We start from the raw sequence: 19,544 nt of genomic DNA on the forward strand, positions 1-19,544 counted from the left end.
ATCCCTCCTATTATGCAGGGGAAATGGAGGTGGGCTGGGGAATAACTGTGAATAGTGCCACCACTATCCATGTGCTTCAGCAGTGGAAAATGTAGTCTCAACTTCAGCATTGAAGAAAGTTTCAACAGCCAGCCCAGACAGCCAGATATACATGGGAAGGGAAATCTTGTTTTTTGCCGCAGGAAGCAACCATCTTGGGTTTTTCACACTTCAGGGGTGCACAAGATGCAGTCCAAACAAAAGCTCCATTTCCCTGAAGTCTTTTTTATGATCCTCCAGAGCTGGGGCCCAAAATATGACATTTTATGATTGTAAGGGTTCTTAAATCAGTGTTCCCCAACTTTTCCAGTTTTGCGGAGCAGCAGGAAGCAGGAGAGGTGATGGTTCCATGTGAATTAGTGTGTGCAGCTCCATTTGTGCAGGCATCGGCTACACATGCCTGCTCCTCGCACAAATGGAGCTGTGCACATGTGCAAAGCTTACCTGCCACTTCCACGGCCAGGTTGCGAATGGGCCACAGTCCAATACTAGGGCTTGGGGACTTCTGCCTTAAATCATACAGGGCTTCAACTCTTACAGTTCCCTAACAAGCATAAAGCTACTGAGGTTGAGAACCATTAAATAAAAAATAGGTCATATTTCAAATAAAAAGTAATACTAAGAGTGGCAACTGTTAAAAATCAGGCAGTCATTACCTTCCGGAGGGGTTGCAACGCTCCCACCAAGCCCCAACATGGCAATGGTATGATTGTATGGTTCAACCATCATTGCATTCTCTTCACCCCTTTCCCAGTGGGGTATTTTTACTGGCTCCAGGTGGACATTTCCTAAGCCATCTTTCCTCAAAGCGTTCTCCATGTACTGGATAGCCAGTTCTAGATTTCTAGAACCACTCAATCGTGGTCCAAAAGTGTCCACAAACAGCGCAAGCCTTTCGTAAGACCTGTTCTGGGCCTTGCCATAAACCGCAAGTTTGATAATCTTCTCAGCAACGTCCGAATAATTGGCTATTTCTCTTGCAATATCCTCAAATGTTCTTTGGTGGCCGTAACTGGTGTTGCTTAATAAACAAGTCATGCTTTCAGAAAATAGGCAGATGGAGATCATTAAAAACAGAAGCTTCATTTTTCTCTATTATTTGTGAACCTGTAGGAGGAAAAAGACAATATTACATTACAAATCAGCTCAGCAAGTTTTAAGTTATGAAGCGTGACAGCCTGAAAACTAATCCAGTTAAGTAATGTCATATGAAAGTGCAGTGACAGAAATTAAGAAGCCGGGTTTTGTGATGTGAGGAGAGGGGAGAATACAGAATCTCTGCAGCCATTGTCCACTCCTTAAAGTGCAGGCAGAAGCCTACTTTTTGAAACCGAGAACTAGAATTTCCAGGGAAAGCAGTACATGAATGCATTTTCTAAGAGCTTCAGATTTAGATAGGTTGGCAACATCAACCCAGTGGTGGGATTCAATATTTTTTACTGCCGATTCTGTGGGTGTGGCTTTGTGGGTGTGGTGTAGCTTGGTGGGCATGGCTTGGAGGGCGTGGCAGGGGAAGGATACTGTAAAATCCCCATTTCCTCCTGATCAGCTGGGACTCAGGAGGCAGAGAATAGATGAGGTCAGAGCCAGTCAGAGGTGGTATTTACCGGTTCTCCGAACTACTCTAAATTTCCGCTACCGGATCTCCAGAACCTGCTGAATACCACCTCTGCATCAACCCTCCCAACTTGGTGCTCTTTAGTTGTGTTGTACTATAATTTCCCATCCCCAATACATTTAGAGCAGTATTTCTCAAGCTTGGGCACTTTCAGATATTTGGAATTCAGAATCCTGATAGTTAGAAGTCCTCACATCTGAAAGTGGCCAAGGCTTAGAAACATTGTTCTACAGGGATGCTATAGAAACAGGTTAAATCTTGTCTCCAGTCTTTTAGACAGCATTTAGCTCATGCTTTAGTTTGATATTTTGTACTTTCTTAAGGCTTTAAAACATAATGTGTTCGGACATTTTTAAAATAAAACTGAAGCAGGATTTTTTTTTAATAATGTTTTTTAAAAGAAGTTTTTTTTTCTAACAGAAACCATCTTAAAAATTAAGATGCAGAATGGAAATCAAATATTTATTGTTACACATAAAAGAAATCAGAACTGTTAGTCATTATTTTAATATTAGTCAGACTTCAAATGAATTGTCAAGGTAGTCCTTGACTTATGACTAGTCACTTAAGAGACTTGATTTGAACTTATGAGGGACCTCCCTCAATGTACTTATTTCCCTGTTCCAAAGTTCTGAGAGATGGGCTAATCCTGTGATCATGTATTTCAGGTAGCCTGCATTTATGGGTGTTTGCAGCATCCTGCAATCAGATGACCACAATGTATGATGTTTTTGTTGAAAATCAGTTGGTTCTGGTTTTTGGCAAAAATGTCCCATAGCAAACAATGGGTTTATCTAAGGATTGCAGCTGTTGCTTGATGACTCCAGAAGTTGCTTTATAACTGACAAAAAGTCATAAAATCAGGCTGCTCATGTGGTAACCTGGTTTATGACAATTACAATTTATAACCTTGCTGAGCAGGTTCCAGTCCTTTTGTAAGTCGAGGACTACTTGTTCACTCATATATTAAATGGGGTTCCACCACAAAATCGCGGAGGACAAAATCGCGCTCGACGAAAGTGCGCATTTGACGTCATCACAGCGCGACGAAAACATCACGCTGTGATCGAAAAATGTAAAAATAAAGCTAAAACCTTACCCTAACCCCCCCAAACCTAACCCTAAACCTAACCCTAAACCTAAACCTTAACCTAACCCTAAATCTAACCCTAAACCTAACCGTTAACGTAACGCTAAACCTAACGCTAACCCTTAACCTAACGCTAAACCTAACGCTAACGCTCTAAACCTAACCCTAACCCTTAACCTAACCCTAACCCTAAACCTAACCCTTACCTTTATGTGAATCAGCTTGCTTTAATTTTAATTTTATTTCAATTTTTAATTTTTTTCGTCGCGCTGTGATGACATCACATGCGCGCTTTCGTCGAGCGCGATTTTGTCCTCCGCGCTTTTGACGGGTCACGATTAAATGGTAGGGGGAAATAAATCTATAGATGTATCTAAATTTATATTTAAATTTGTATTTAAGAGGTGTTTCAACAATAGGATCTGACATTAAAACTCAATTTTTAGCAAAAACTAAGCAGTCCTTAGTTTCTTAGAGTCTCAAAAACTCTTATTAAAAGCTAATTATAATCATCATAAAAATAAAGTAGGCTTATCTTTAAAGAACTAATCCCAGATGCAAAATTGAATTTTGTTCTACAAAGAATGTTGTTCAAGTTATTCCATGAAGAGGTGGACTGCTAATTAGTTCATTTTTAAAAGTGCTTTGAAATGGCTGTTTCGATTTTCTTTTTTCTTTCTTTTTTTCTTTTTTTAAACTCTCCTTTATGTTTTGAGATACGTTTCATGGACTACAGGGGACATTCTGCTGGGAATATCTCTAACTCCAAAGCAATTTCTGTTGACACAAGTAATAACACAGGAAATTTTGTCATCGCAATTGGATGAGCCTTGAATCTAGAACTGAAGCAAGGTAATTCAAATACCAAGTTAAATTTAGACACCCCATACAGCTTCAGTCTGGAGATGGAACTCTATAAGTTTCTGATCACAACTTGTACATCTAGAAGGAATAACTAATACCCTAAAAGATAGGTTCAACTTGAACACTGGGCCCTACTAACAAAATGAAATTCAATGTAGAGAAAAGTAAAGTATTACACTTAGGTAAGAAAAATCAAAAGTACATATATAAACTGGGTGAAACCAGGCTTAATAGCAGTGACTATGAGAGGAATCTTGGAGTCTTAGCGATCAACCAACTAAATATGAGTCAGCAGTGTGCAGTGGCAGCCAAAAAAGCCAACAGAGAGATGCAATCAAGATCAAGTGAGGTACTAATACCACTCTATAAAGCCTTAGTAAGACACCTAGAGTACTGCATCCACTTTTGATCACCACACTCTAAAAAAGATGTTGAGACTCTAGAAAAAGTGCAAAGAAGAGCAACCAGGATGATTAAGGGACTGGAGACTAAAACATATGAAGAACAGTTACAGGAACTAGGCATGGCTAGTCTAATGAAGAGAAGGAGCAGGGCAAACATGACAGCAATGTTCCAATATTTGAGGGGCTGCCATAGAGAGGAAGGGGTCAATCTATTTTCCAAGGCACCCGAAGGCCAGACAAGGAATAATGGATGGAAACTGACTGAAGAGAGATTCAACCTAGAAACAAGGAGGAACTTTCTGACAATGAGAATAATCAACCAATGGAACAGAACAGAAGTTGCCTTCAGAAGTGGTGGGAGCTTTATCACTTGAGACTTTCCAAAAGAGATTGAATTTACATTCATCAGAAATGGTGTAGGGTCTCCTGCTTGAGCGGGAGGTTGGACTAGATGACCTGCAAGGTCCCTTCCATGCTGTTACTCTGTTAATAAGGTACAGGAACTGGAATGCGAAGTGCTCCTAAAAATGAAGCAGAATGCTTTCTGTTCCAGCAAACAGTCAATTGTGTCTTGCTCTACTTGCTCTGCTGAGAATCTCAGCTTCACAGGACTGAGAAGAGCTTTTTTCTGTTATGAACTACTTTGTCACAAGTGGTGCCTCCTGCCCACGGATGGATTTTTATTTTAAAAAGCAAGCCAAAATAGCTATCCCCCCCCCCCCGCTTCTTTTGCCTTGCTCCAGTTGGTAGCACTAGCAGATGCTTTAGAGTGTGTCACATCATAAGAGGTTTTGTCATTAAAAAAACAAATACAGTTTGGGGTTATTTTGTTAGGCCTGGAAACCATCTTTTGCACTGGGCCTTCCGGCCTGCCACATTTAATGCTGTGGGAAAATGGGAGGGGGGATTATATGGTGTATGGGAGATATACAGGATAGTCATAACAACATTCCTTTCTCAGAGAGTCAAGGACATTTTGCCCTGTACTTGGAGTGGTGTAACTGGGAGACATTTCTAGTTGGGATGGTTCCTGATGGGGTCATGTGATGGACATGTGCGTGCTGGGTAGGGGCTTGGACTTTCAATTGGGTGGGAAAAATCTGGAAGCTTTCAGATCCGGGTTTTCTCAGATGTGCCAATATGATATCTCTAATAAAATGGAATTTTGAGAAACTTCAAGCCTCAGAGTCTTCTTTCATTGGGGGTGTTACTTGGAACCCTGACATATTTTTTGGGTTAAACACTATTTTTAATAGCATGGGGAAAGGGAACTTTGCCAAATCACAACATATACTGTTTGATCAATTGTTGGGGGCAATATGCTGATTCTGTAAACCACTTAGAGAGGACTGTAAAACACTGTAAAGTGGTATATAAGTCTAGGTGCTATTGCTATGTAGTATTTCACAGGTAAGCTCTATTTCATACATGTAGTATTTCACAGGTAAGCTAAGGATTGGACTTTGGTAGGGAGAACATTTGAAAAATATTAACTCCTTTTGGATGGCAAATTTACAGATCATCTCCAATCGTGTATATCAATGTTGGAAGCAACTATCTTTGCTTAGCAAGCCCAAATATTTGTGGAACTCTTATTATGCAACATCCAGAGTCAAAGAACATGTTTATTCTATGTTTATCATGCCTTTATTATTTTACAAGTAATTCAAGATAGCGATTATATATAATACTCCTCCCTCCTCCTATTTCCTCAACAATGACCCTATGAGGTGAATTGGATTGAGAGACAGTGACTAACCCAAAGTCACCTAGTTGGCTTCTGTTCCTAGGGAAGGACTAGAAATCACCGTCACCTGGTTTCTAAGTCATCACTTTAACCACTACACCAAACTGGTTCTACATTAATTACAGAAAGTATTTTTAGTGTTTTACTGAAAACCATTTCGTATGGAAGAGCAAGGTTTCTGGGTGTTGTGAGCCCTAACACAAAGTGGAGATGGCCATGATACAGATGTGGAGAATTATTTATTCTTTCTTTACTATTATATCTACTTTAAAGCTTTCATTATAGTTTTTGTGTGATTCCCACTTCAAAATGCTATAAGTTTTCCAATAGCTGTTAGTCAGGATACCTAGGAGAATATATGTAGTTCAGGGTTGAACCATGATGTTACTTAGTTGGGTCATGAAGCATCTGTAAGCAAACAACCAAGATTAGAGAGCATCAGAGATGCTACAGGACACCAAGGACCACAGAGATGGGTTTCAGGGAACAAGCACAGCTATAGAGCAACAGATTGTTCATCTATAATCCACAGCACACCAGCTCAGATCAGCACCCCTGTTTACTTTTTCAACTTCTTTCCAGATGCTGATTTTCCAAAACTGATTCTCACCAAATCCCACTTTTCATCTCCCCCACAATACAGGTAGAGAATTTCCTCTGTCCGCATGCTGTGTTACTTATCTGATTCAATGGTTCACTGGCTTTAGAATACAAAACAGAGAATTGATTACACAGTGCATATTCAATTGAATATATAATTTGACTCACTCTTAGGTACTAGAACAATAAGATTCATGTAAAAGGTGTGATATTACAAGTCCCTAAAGCAGTTAAAGCTGCTATTCTTGATGCCCTACACATTAAAGAAATCACACTGATATTAATCTGGTTATTCCTAGAAAACTGTTTCTTAAACCTAAACCTAAGTAATTCAATGTGCAAAGATTATTGTTTACATTTTTAAAAAGTACAAATTTTGTGTGTCAATTATCAATGTTAGAAAGCATAAATGATAGTGAAAAGATGACATAAATAAATACATTAATAATAAAAATATCATTCCCTAGTAAGGCATTACCTTAACATTGTGGAGCTTATGTGCTTTGAATAAGGTGGGAATTAGGCCAGAGGTTCAACCATACTGGACAGGTCTCATTAGAGGAGTCAGACAAAGAGTGTCTCTCTCATAAAAAATATGATGAGACATAAATTACAGGAACCCATACCAGCTTGGATGCCATTTGAGTCAACAAGGATTATGCTAAGTATTGGAGTTCCTGATGAAAAATGGGCTACAAGGTTCAGGATTATTGGCTAAGCAACCCAGGGACAGGAGTTGCAAAACTACTAGGGGAGGGGTGAGTCTTTACCCATCACAAATATTCAGAGATAGAAAACAAAGAAATTGTCTGTGTTACAAATTAAGTCCAACAAGAAGAGGGTATTTGAAATGAATGCATCGATTCAGAAAAGAACAATATCCAGAATCAGAAATAAGAGAATAAGAGGTTAGCAGATCAACATTGATTTATAATAAATAATAATAATAAAGTATTTGCTGAAGCAGAATTGCAAAGGTCTACCCAGGGCAAAAAAATAAAAGCCTTGCCAGAAGTAGCTCACACTGTAGAGGCACACCAGGAGAACTAGGCAATAGAGGAAGCCAACATAGCTATTTAATTGTTTTCATTAGAAAATCAGACATCCTCTCCTCTGCATCTTTAGGAAGGACAAAGCCCTCTAATAATTAAAGAAATAGTAGAACTGAAACAAAGAATAACTGAGAATCTAGACCAGGGGTGAAATGCTCTGAAGTCTGCTACCGGTTCTCTTAGCTATCAGTTCGCTTTGTGAGCATACACACTGCATGTGCTACCATGCAGTGCTGAAAAAGGAGGTTTAAGAAGCCCTCTCTGAGCCTGCAAAGGCAAGTAGAACAGCAAGGCATGGGGGTGGGGGGGCAGCTCTGCCGCACAATTTAGAAAGCAGGATTTCCTGCTTTCTAGCGAATATAAATCGTGCAGCACAGCTGATAGTCACACAGCTGATCGTCGGAACTACTGGTTTGCCCAAACCGGTAGTAAAAAAATGCTTCCAGTTTGGGTGAACAGGTAGTTCCAACAATCAGCTGTGCTGCATGATTTAAATCGTATGGCACAGCTGATTGTCGCACAGCTGATTGTTGGAACTACCGCTTCGACCAAACCAGTAGCATTTTTTTACTACCGGTTCGAGCGAACTGGCCCGAACCGGTAGCATTTCACCCCTGATCTAGACCAACATAAAAACAACAGAATAAGGTTGCCTGCATTGAAGCTTGTTACAGATAGCACAAGCATCAAAAGCTACCAATATTGTAATATCAGATATAAGCACCATTTCACTACAACAAACAAGCCAACTAAAATATAGCACAGCTGCAGTTATAACTGAATACATGGGAAGCAAAATCTACAAAGAAGTTGGAAAAAAAGCCAGACAGCACATCATCAAAATGGAAGATCAGGTTGGAAAATAAGATCAACAAGCTAAGATCAGATGCAAGCAAGTTAGAACTGATGAAAGAAAGAAAAAAGCATAAGAACAAGAAAATCAAAGAAGATCTTCTCAAGACATCACCTAGAAGCAAGGAAGATCAAGGAAGCACTGGAAATAACAAAGCACCAAATAACAGCTACAGACAAGACAATTAGCACATAGGAAGCTGGAATGGCAAATTATAGGCAGAATCTCCAATTTCAATCCAGTCTGAAGCATTTCTACCAATCCATCAATGAAGACACTGCAATGAATCAGTCAATAGCAATAGCAATAGCAATAGCAATAGCAATAGCAGTTAGACTTATATACCGCTTCATAGAGCTTTCAGCCCTCTCTAAGCAGTTTACAGAGTCGGCATATTGCCCCCACAGTCTGGGTCCTCATTTCACCCACCTCGGAAGGATGGAAGGCTGAGTCAACCTTGAGCCGGTGAGATTTGAACCGGCGAACTGCAGATAGCAGTCAGCTGAAGTGGCCTGCAGTACTGCACTCTAACCACTGTGCCACCTCGGCGTCAGTCAACACCTGACGAGAAAGAAACAGCTCAGTGCAGTTCTGGGCACGGATATGGGATAACCCAAAGAAATACAATAAGTACGCAGCTTGGTTAAAGGAGGTAGAAAAGAATTGTTCATTACCAGGTGAAGATGAACTACATAGTTTTTGGTTGAAACATCTGACTGGTCTATACCAGTGGTGGGATTCAGCCAGTTCGCACCTATTCGGGAGTACCGGTTGGTAAGTTTCTAAGCAGTTCAGAGAACCGGTTGTTGGAAGAAATATTTTGTTTTTCCTCACTTTACAGGGTTAATCCTGTAAGGAAGGCAGGAAGGAAACATTCTGGTGTTTATTGCCCTGCTTACAGAAACTGCCTCTCCAGTTAACCCTTATTACCATTGTAACAACTAAGGCAAAGTGCCCATCGACCTGAGTGACATCGACTTGGCCGCGCCTACATGATCACATGACCAGCGAGCCCCTCCTACCCAGCTGGTCATTAGGGCAGAGAACTGGTTAGTAAATTATTTGAATCCCACCACTGGTTCATACTCACTTGTTGCCAAGCAGTTTAACAACATACTCCAAGGAGGTGAAATTTAAGAGTGACTAACATCTGGCAAAACCTACCTGAAAATGAAAGATCCAGCAAAAGGGGCAGCACCAGGAAATTACCAGCCAAATACCTGCTTACCAACAAATTTTAAATTACTATTGTGGCTGATGCAGTCCAAGAGCCTCTAGTTGAAAATAAGCTCTTTCCACCTGAGCAGAAAGGAAAGCACCCAAGCAAATGTAAACAAAGCCAGAATTCAGAAGGCACTACAGACTGATTAGAAACAAAGGCATCACAAAGTAGCAACAATGGTGCATTGAAAGATCAGCAAAAAGTACCATTTGCCTGCAGGCAATAAACTGGTAGGACCACAAAACAGATAAAGTAATATAAGAGGAAGAAGCCAATGTGCTCTGGGACTTTAGACTTCAACGGGCACCTATCAAATAACACTCCAGACTTAATGGTTGTCAATAAGAATGGCAAAAAATCTGGAGAGTGGACTTGGCAGTACCTGGTGACAGCAGAGTAGAAGAGAAAGAACTGAAGAAGATAACAAAACACAATGACCTGCAAATAGTAATGAAACAACAGTGGCAAAAGCAATCAAAGGGTAGTACCAATTGCCTTGCAATCTCAAAACAAGTGGAGCACCACTTGAACACCATAGGCATTGACAAAATCACCACCAGTTAATTGCAAAAGTAAGCTGTATTTGGGACATCTTACATCCTGCAACAATATCTGCAACACCACCAAACATCCACTTCTGCCTATCCCTGGTGCTTGGATAGGTGTATAAACTTCATCCTAGCCCAGACTCAGTTGGTGAATAAAAATGCCAAATTCAGTCTGAACATCTGGCTGACTCTGAGACAAACCAAATAACATAAAATTTAAGTCTCAATAAAGGGCTAAATCAAATGTCTCCAGAAGACCAAAAGCACAAAAGCAGACCAACTTAATAAAACTTGAGCAATACTTTTATTATTTATCTGGTAGACCTTTTAAAGATTCTAACAAAAATGAGGCTCAATAATAAAGGCTCAACTTGTTTTTAATGCAGAATGACAAATGTGAAAAAGGAAATAAGCTAAGGTTCATGACTAAACTTAATGAGTAAAGTTCTCATATTTTATGAATAATTTGTTTTCTGTATTCTCTATTTTATTTTCCTCCAAGGAATACATGAAATCACTTCCTTAGAAATACAAGAGGGGAACTGTTTAACACTGACTTATACTTTAAAACTTCCAGGAAAAGTAAAGTACTTCAAGTACTACATTGATAAGTCTGATTTCATTAGTAGCATGCAGAAGTAAGTTTGTTATGACAGCTGTGAAAAAGTTGGCTGAGAAGTTAGCTGAATGTGTAGTAAGAAGAGGAATTATGAGTTTTAAAGTTATGGAGCTATTTTCTTTCATGAAAAGAGAGTAAAAAAATGGCTGAAAATGGGAATATGAAAGAAACTGAAATTTTCTCCCAGAAAGCATTATCTCTATGCTTTGGGAACTCAGTGCTGCGCTGAGAGGTGTCGATTTTACACAGAACTATTTTGGCCTAATGAAACCCCCTAAGTAAATGAGAACACATAGACTCTAAAACAAAACTGCACGCATACAAATACATTCCCCTACTAGATAGGATCTTCAATATCACTCTGCAAACCTCATCAATTGTTGGGTAACATATTTGGCAAAACCATCTCTTTCTTGCATTTAAAGACTGGTATCAGTTAAGATTTGCTAGAAACAGGCAATCATTCTTACCTGTTGGGGCATGGCACTACTTCACAGTGCTAGATTTACCTATTTATATTTGTGTATGTTACAAACAAGATACAGTACATCCACATATAACAGGGGTGTCTAACTCGCGTCATCACAGCATTGTCATATGATATATCACAACTTTTTCCTCCTTCGCTAAACCAGGCGTGGTCAGCACGTGATGCATTTGGCCCGCGGCCCACGAGTTTGACACCCCTGACATATAAAGTGAGACACCCTGAGAGAGCTGGATCTTGAAAAATGCCAACCCAGAGGTCTTCATGAGGATAAGAATTCCCCAAAATCATGCACAGAAGAGAAATATACCCAAGATAGGTAAGCAGTGTAATAGGAACATATACAAATTATTTTTTACTTAATATACATCTATTTATGATTCAAATCAAACTGTCTTCTCCCTGCTCCTTATGTGATCTTTGTTGTTAAGCTCTTACAGAGACTGGAGAAAAATGGGACTTCCATCTCTGGAAAGGTCATAATTATGAAAAACCTGCTGTATTGAAGAAAAAGCTAGTTAATAAACTATCTCAGTAACATCTAAATTTCTTAATATTTTAAATATATAAAATATTATATTTTATATAATATTTTAATGAGAGGACCTTTAACTACACCAATCCTCACAACTGAATAAGTACAGTTCAGGAACCGGTTTACCAATTTAACTATGTTTTTGAGAATCTGGAAAAGTTTCCTCCACCCGGACAAAACATGGTGCACAAGACAGCTGCAAATAGCATTATCTATACAATGTATTTATTTATTCATTGAATTTGTATCGCTGCCATTCTCACTAATAGTGACTTTGGGCAGCATACAACAATCGAGTGAAACAAGATATAAAAATAACAGATATAAAAATCGATTTTAAAAAATAAATATTTACAAAACCAAATATACAAACATTCCTAATTGCAACTTCACTGTTTTTTGCTTTAATGGATTGTATTGAGATAACCCTCTACATACATTGTACATTGAGACCCAAATAGTGAGTTAACAGGGCTGTATATATAAGGACAGGCCATTATATTTCTCATGGGTTCTTTCCATGCATGAAGCAGCTTATTTTCTGTGCACTACTGAAAATAAACATAAAGCTGTGGAAGAAGATGAGGAGAATTATTTGCTAAAAAGTATGTTAGTTCTAAAGAATTTGATAAGTATAATGAAGCTTAATTAGCACTACTTATAAATAATACAAAGTTGCAGGGACAGTTTAGGATATAGGTTATTTTGTTATTTTCATTTACTTTTATCCCAGTTTTATTATTTTTATAAATAAGTTAAACTGGTAAGCATATTTAATATTCCTTCCTGCTCCTATTTTTTCCATATTAATACCCCTGTGACGTCGATTGACTGAGAGAAACTAACTAGCCCAAAGTCATTGATCCCACTTTCAAGTCTAAGGCAGGATTAGAACACATGGTCTCTTGGTCTTTACATACTAATTTTTAGTCCCTTAGGTAGGCATTCTCTAGTCCAGGGCTGTCAAACTCACATTGTCACAGCAACATCACATGATGTATTGGGACTCTTTGCTAAACCGGGCATGGGCATGATGTATCCTGCCCACGAGTTTGACAGTTCTAGTCCCTTAGGTATGCAGTACGGATAGCTTGAAAAGTTTGACAAGTATCATGTTTAATCATCTTTTTTTTTTATACAGGTTGCCCTCAACTTACAACAGTTCATTTTGTGACCTTTCCAAGTTACAATGGCATTGAAAAATGTGACTTATGACACTTATGACTATTGCAACATCCCTTTGGGTCATCAAAATTCTGATGTTTGGCAACTGGTTCCTATTTATGACAGACGGAGTGTCTGAGGATCAGCTTTTGTTACCTTCTGACAAGTAAAATCAGTGGGAAAGCCAGATTCACTTAACCATGTTACTAACTTAACATCTGCAATGATTCACTTAACAACTGTAGCAAGAAAAGTCGTAAAATGGGGCAAAGCTCACTTAACAAATGTTTCACTTATTATCATAAATTTTGGGCTCAATTGTGATCCTAAGTTGAGGACTACAGTACCTGTATATTCCTCATTAGCTGGGAAATAATATCTACTTATCTAGGTCAAGTCAACTATGGCTCTTGCCATGTTCATGTGACCATAGACCAGTGGTGGGATTCAAATAATTTAACAACCGGTTCTCTGCCCTAATGACCAGCTGGGTAGGTGGGGCTCGATGGGCGCTTCGCTTTAGCTGTTACAATGTAATAAGAGTTAACCAGAGAGGCAGTTTCTGTAAGCAGGGCAATAAAGATTAGGCTAGAAACAACACCAGAATGTTTCCTTCCTGTCTTCCTTACAGAATTAGTCCTGTAAAGTGGGGGGGGGGGGCAAAATAAGATTTCTTCCAACAACCGGTTCTCTGAACTACTTAGAAAGTTAACAACCGGTTCTCCCGAATAGGTGTGAGCTGGCTGAATCCCACTACTGCCATAGACGTTGCCAGAATTTTCAATCGGCAACCTGCCTTTCTTCGTGTCTTTACCTTTCTTTGCCTCAGATATTGCTCTAACTTCTGCTTCTATTACAAATATTGAGAACAGCTGAAAATAGTAGGAATTCCTGTGATCACAAGTATCATCCAGTTGGGGAACCTCAACAGGCCATCCTGAAAAATAGCATTCATAACAATAAGACATGAAAAACAAAAAAAAGTATTCAGGCAGAAGCAAAACATATAATCTTTGGGTGTCTGGGGACAAAGATTTGATTTGCTCTGCTTCTTCCAACAGAACTGCAAGCAAAGGATATCTGGCAAAAGATTAACACACTACATTGTGTTTGCCAAGTCAACACTGAAATGAAACAATGAAAAGGCCTCTGGTCTGTCAAAAAGTTTATCAACCCTGAGGTAAGCTGGATAATGCAAGAACTGTTACTTGCTGTGAAAGTTCTCAGGTGTGATATCCTGTCTCTTTTTCTGCCAGCTTCTTGCACTGGGATTCAAAAGTGATCAAATTGTCAAATTACATAGCAGTAATAAAGGCATTTCTTGGGCACTCTTAAGCATCTCTTAGCAAAATGTTCCTCTGAAGCTGAAAAATAGATAACAAATTCTGAAACCTGCTGGAAAACTTTTCTGAAAATGGTGGAATACATTGGATTGCAGTTAAATAGTTGTGAAGTTTCTTCATCTATATATCAGCCTAATTTTCAATACCTTTTATAAACTAGAGATTTCCATTAATTTCAATTGTTACTTGGGAAATACCAAAGATTATTATCCTGTGGTAAAATAATTGGCCAATACATTTGATAAACAAATAAAATAAATTACATATCACATTCTTGAAACTGGATCAGCATTGCGCAGAACTTATTTGTATTTATTTATTTGTTGGTCTCAAAGAGTTTCTGATTATCTTTCATAGCTGTTGCAGCAATGTCATTATCAATCATGGTGTTCCCATGCTGTCAAATTGATATCCGACTTAATTATAGTTTATTGTGCAATCTTCTTGCAAGGCCCCCATTAATAACATTAGCGTGACACCTTATCACATAGCAGATGGAGAAACAATCTTTTTGTAGTTGATATCTATGCACCTTAAATGAATTTCTTCAACCTTCAAGGGCTTGAAGAAGTGTGGCAGTAACAGCATGATGTCACAGAGGAAATGAGACTGGAATTGATGGTCCTTTTTTATTTAAATATTTTTGGACTTAACACTGATGGCCCATCACCCCACCAAAGGACTTGGCATTGGCAGTTACCATAAACTGTTGGTAACTGTTATACATGTTTTGCTGATGCAATCTTGGGGGACCCTGAAGGATGGAAAAAGGGACCAACAGATTATCTGTACTCAGATTATCTGACATTGGACAATCTTATTATTTTTTAATGACATTAGTTTCCCCATTCAACACGTAGATGTCTGATATATTTTAAAGACAAACTTGAATATTGAAAAATAAAAATGCAAAGTTAGAATATGGAATATATCTCTGGAAGGATTTTTAGATGGATAATAGTTCAAATTATTACAATTGGTGGGGCCTGCAACCAGATGCCTTTCAGATGACTTTGATCTCAATTCTTCAGGGATCTTCTCAATTCATTACATTACATACAAGGAAAAAAGGAAAAGCACTGCTGGACATTTAGAAAGCTCTAGAGAACACATTTTTATGTTACTCCAAGGGAGACTGTATCAAGCTTCTCCATGCAAGATGAATAGAAAGAGAATAATTGATAAGTACATTTGTTGTATGAAAAACTAAACAAGTCATTATGAAAGAATTTCTGCAACTGTTGTGTATCAAATGCACGGCCTATTTATAATGAAATCAGATGTGGATGACGACCTAAAGAAAAATAAGAACTAAAAAAAAAAAATCCTCTCCAAAATAGACAAGTGAATTGAGCACTTCTATTTTGTAGAGTGACTGGGCAGCAAGTATCAGTAGATGAACAACTGGGTAGAATCTGGTACTGAGGGATGGGGGAGGACCTGGCCAAAGATGAAGTAAAAAAAGAAGTCCCTGTGGATTTTATTCTGCTAGTGCAGTGCTTCTCAACCTTGGCCCACCTGAAGATGCGTGGACTTCAACTCCCAGAATCCCCCAGAGCTGGCTGGGGAATTCTGGGAGTTGAAGTCCACGCATCTTCAGGTGACTAAGGTTGAGAAACACTGTTCTAGTGGTTGCCGACGATAGGGGTGGTGCTTATTTCCATATCAAGGCCATTAAGCTAGTGCTGTCTGAATACATTTCTGTGGTTACGTGGCCAACATGTCACAGAGTGTTGTCATCTTCCCACCAAGGTGGTATCTATTTATCTATTCACATTTGCATGCTTCTGAACTGCTAGGTTGGCAGGAGTTGGGGCAGCTCACTCTGTTGCGTGGTGCTTTGGTCTCAAATCCTTCCAGGCCTCAAGCCCAACGTCTTAATCACTGCCGCTAGAGATCTAATAAGCTATCTTTGAAAACATCATCAACAGCCAGTGCAACATGGTATTCAGATCCTTCTCACATGAAAGTTAGAAATAAAATCCAAGAAAATGGTGTCCAAATCTTATCGAGAGGCAATGGGGTTCAGCAGACTGGTTAGTTTGATAGTTAAAGGCTTGATAAAGTGGCAAATGTGACATGAAGATTCGTCGGCCTTGACATTTGTTTGGACACAAGACCACCAAAAAATCCTTACAGAAAGGTGGGTATACTTAACTGCACTCATTGTTTTGCACTCATAGCAAAACTTCAATATTTCTTCCTTCCAAAGAGGAGAAATATATTGTTAACTGTAAACGTCAACAAGATCTGTTAGCCTGGAGTGCCTTGCCCAAATGGGATCCAAGCTGGAAAAGTAGATTAATATCTTTTATATACATAAGTAAGAACAGACATCTCACCCCAAAAGAGGGAAAGAGAACAACTTAGAAAGGTAGAAAATCCCTTTATTGGTTAGCATCATTTGACTCATTTGTGATGTAGCACATGTGCTCAAAAACTTTATATGTTCCATGTAACATTTCATAGCATCCCATGATATTCCTAGCATGAGCTTATTAATGCTCATTCTCATGTTCAAGAGGTGTAGTTATTGCATTATAATGAGTTTGTGAGTTACTAAAGTTAAAATCTATGCATGATCCTTTTCCTTGACAGGTGTGAACCATTTTTTTATTATCAAACTCTACATTTGTCATGGACAACTTGTTTTGTTACTTCAAAGAACTAGAACATAAATCAAAGAAACTCCTAGCTACTGAAAACATTACTCAAGGAGGCCTCCCTCTCCTGTTGCCATCAATATAACTTGCTGTTGTTCTCATAATCATTGGATTTTATAGTTGGTTGTGCTCTGTCTAGTTAGACCACCAAAACGCCAGGGACATGCAGTCAGGGGAGGCAGGGCCTCACCACTGTCATCATGAAAAGAAAAAAAATGTAAAAGGAAAAAGGCAAGAGCTGAGGTCAGGCTGAGCTAGTTGCTGCCAGAGTCACCATGGATGACTCTGCTTAGTGCTTAACTGTTTAAAAAAGCCTCTAAAAAAGTGCCCTCTACAGGAGGCGGCAGGAGAATGACATGCCTCATCTAGACTGGCGTTTTATGATAACTTGAGCAGAGTTAAGCAAGGGTTAAAAGCCAAAAAATTCCTGACATAGATGAGGCACATAGTTCTCTTGCCTCCTCCTGTAGAGGGTGCTTTTTAGAGGCTTTTTTAAACAGTTAAGCACTAAGCAGAGTCATCCATGGTGACTCTGGCAGCAACTAGCTCAGCCTGACCTCAGCTCTTGCCTTTTTCCTTTTACATTTTTTTTCTTTTCATGATGACAGGCAAGAGCAGAGTTGAAATCCTTTCTGAAACAGCTGGAAAAGGTACGTATGGGTCGGAGGGAGGGGGAGGAATTCAAACTTCATCCTCCTGGTGCAACTGTGTGTGTGTGTGTGTGTGTGTGTGTGTGTGTGTGTTTGAGAGAGGGGGGAGGGAGCATATTTAGACAGTTCTTTAGTTTATGCACTATGTAACACTCTAATACTATGCCTTTGGGTCTTCTGAAATTTTAATTATCCAATCATAAGCAAAAACAATGTTTTCAGTAGAATGAATTTCAACTTCTACTTACACCTGCCAGCCAAAATGCTGCTAGTGGTATTGCTAACATGGGCTGAGGAGGAAAACCTAAATTTTCTGAATCCTGGTGCAACTTTGTGTGTGTTTGTGCGTGTGTGTGTGTGTTTGAGAGAGGGGGAGGGAGGGAGAGAGGGAGGAAGGAGAGGAAGGGAGAAGAAAAAGAAAAAGAAAGAAGGAAACTTATTTAGCAAAGGAGAAAAACAAATGCTGTTGCTTTAAATCGGAACTGAGCACGCCTGGCTGTGGAATTCTGGGAGTTGAAGTCCACAAGTCTAAAAAAATTGCTGCCTCACCAGCCATAAACCTCACTGCACGTCACTACAAAATGCATATTTAGTCTGGGCATTAGATTAGCTGTTCTTTTTTGCAACTTCCCAGTTCAAGCTAATTCAGTGTAGTTTTGCCACGGCTTAGCATGATTTATTTATATTATTTATTTTATTCTCACATATTAAGGTATAGTGTGGTCTTAGATTTTAAATTGCCACTAGATTGGAATGTATCCCATTTAGAGCTGATTTATGATTGTCATAACCTTGGGAAATAAATTAATAATGAAGAAAGAAGAATGCAATTATAAGTCCCATCTGGAAACAATCTGTGGGAAATTTCTCTGGGTTGCAAGGATATACAATTCACACTGAAGAATGAACACCTTCAAATTTCAAATTGTTATATTTCTCTCTTTAATCCATGTGATGTAAAAGGATAGAAACAGTCTCTTTTGGACAAGAAAAATAGACAGTTTCCACCATCTTTTGTTTTACTAACACTGTCCGCCTATATTTGTTTATAACCATCTGAGAGCAGACTATCATACATTATTCAATCCTAAAAAGATTCTTAAACTCACATTTACATAATATGTGCACACATTAATTGACATAGATGCATGCAGACTAGAAATTAGCAGTATTTATGCTTTGCTGAAGGATGTCAATCTCCTATCCAATTCAATTCAACAAGTAAACTCGCCAATTAATTTTCACTCTTCCCTAAATTAGTTTTTTTAATTTATCCATTATCCACTCCCACCCATATGATACAAATAAAAAAGCAATTTCTTCACTTAATCAACAAAAATATTTGAAATAAATAGAACATTGTGGTGTATAGATTTTCTCTCTCCACTTTGTAAATGTAGAGAACTAATTCTTTTCTTTTTAGAAAAGTGAAGTCTAACTAATGCAGTGGTTCCCAAACTTGGCAACTTTAAGACTTGTGGACTTCAACTCCCAGAATTCTCCAGAGCAGAGCTGGCTGGAGAATTCTGGGAGTTGAAGTCCACAAGTCTTAAAGTTGCCAAGTTTGGGAACCACTGAACTAATGGGTTGCTTTGCGTTGCATGTACAAGCATGTGTGCAAAACACTCAAAATGGAAGCCTTAAGTGGGGACAGCCATTGTTTCCTTTTTCCAGTGAAACTGGTGTGAAAAGGAAGCAGAGGCAATGCTATTTCTCTTCATAGGAATATCCCAGGGATATTTTACAGACAGAAATTAATTGGATGTGGCCAAGCAGCGTGTACAAATCTCCTTTCCTTTCTTCTAATCATCCGACTGTTGTCAGCCTCCATGGCTTCCTATATTTCAAAATCTGAAACTCTCCCTGCTGGACTTCTGCAAATCAAGTAATGTGGGTAGTCAGCCAGTATAGTGTTTCATATGAACAACATTTCTCTCAAAATATCCAAAGCAGTGTTGTGCTGTTGTCATTCAGACTCACTTCTTTTGTGAAACATGATGCAATGCACAAGATGTATAGGCTGCTTTCAACATTTGATGTCACCCA

The 19,544-nt window shown here is 38.8% G+C and overlaps 1 protein-coding gene across 1 annotated transcript in view; it reads right to left on the reverse strand.

Annotated features, from left to right (window-relative positions):
• CPQ (carboxypeptidase Q) overlaps positions 1-19,544 on the reverse strand; it is a 165,600-nt gene that overhangs the window by 132,913 nt on the left and 13,143 nt on the right. Inside the window, exon 2 of the mRNA XM_087703852.1 lies at positions 696-1,146. Coding sequence (XP_087559978.1) covers positions 696-1,125 — 430 coding nt within the window. The 5' untranslated portion in view covers positions 1,126-1,146. The remainder of the gene's footprint in view (positions 1-695; positions 1,147-19,544) is intronic.

Source organism: Thamnophis sirtalis, unplaced genomic scaffold (assembly GCF_051295495.1).
Source record: "Thamnophis sirtalis isolate CommonGarterSnake01/CBP01778 unplaced genomic scaffold, rThaSir2_p1.2 scaffold_2, whole genome shotgun sequence".
Taxonomy (NCBI): Eukaryota; Metazoa; Chordata; class Lepidosauria; order Squamata; family Natricidae; genus Thamnophis; species Thamnophis sirtalis.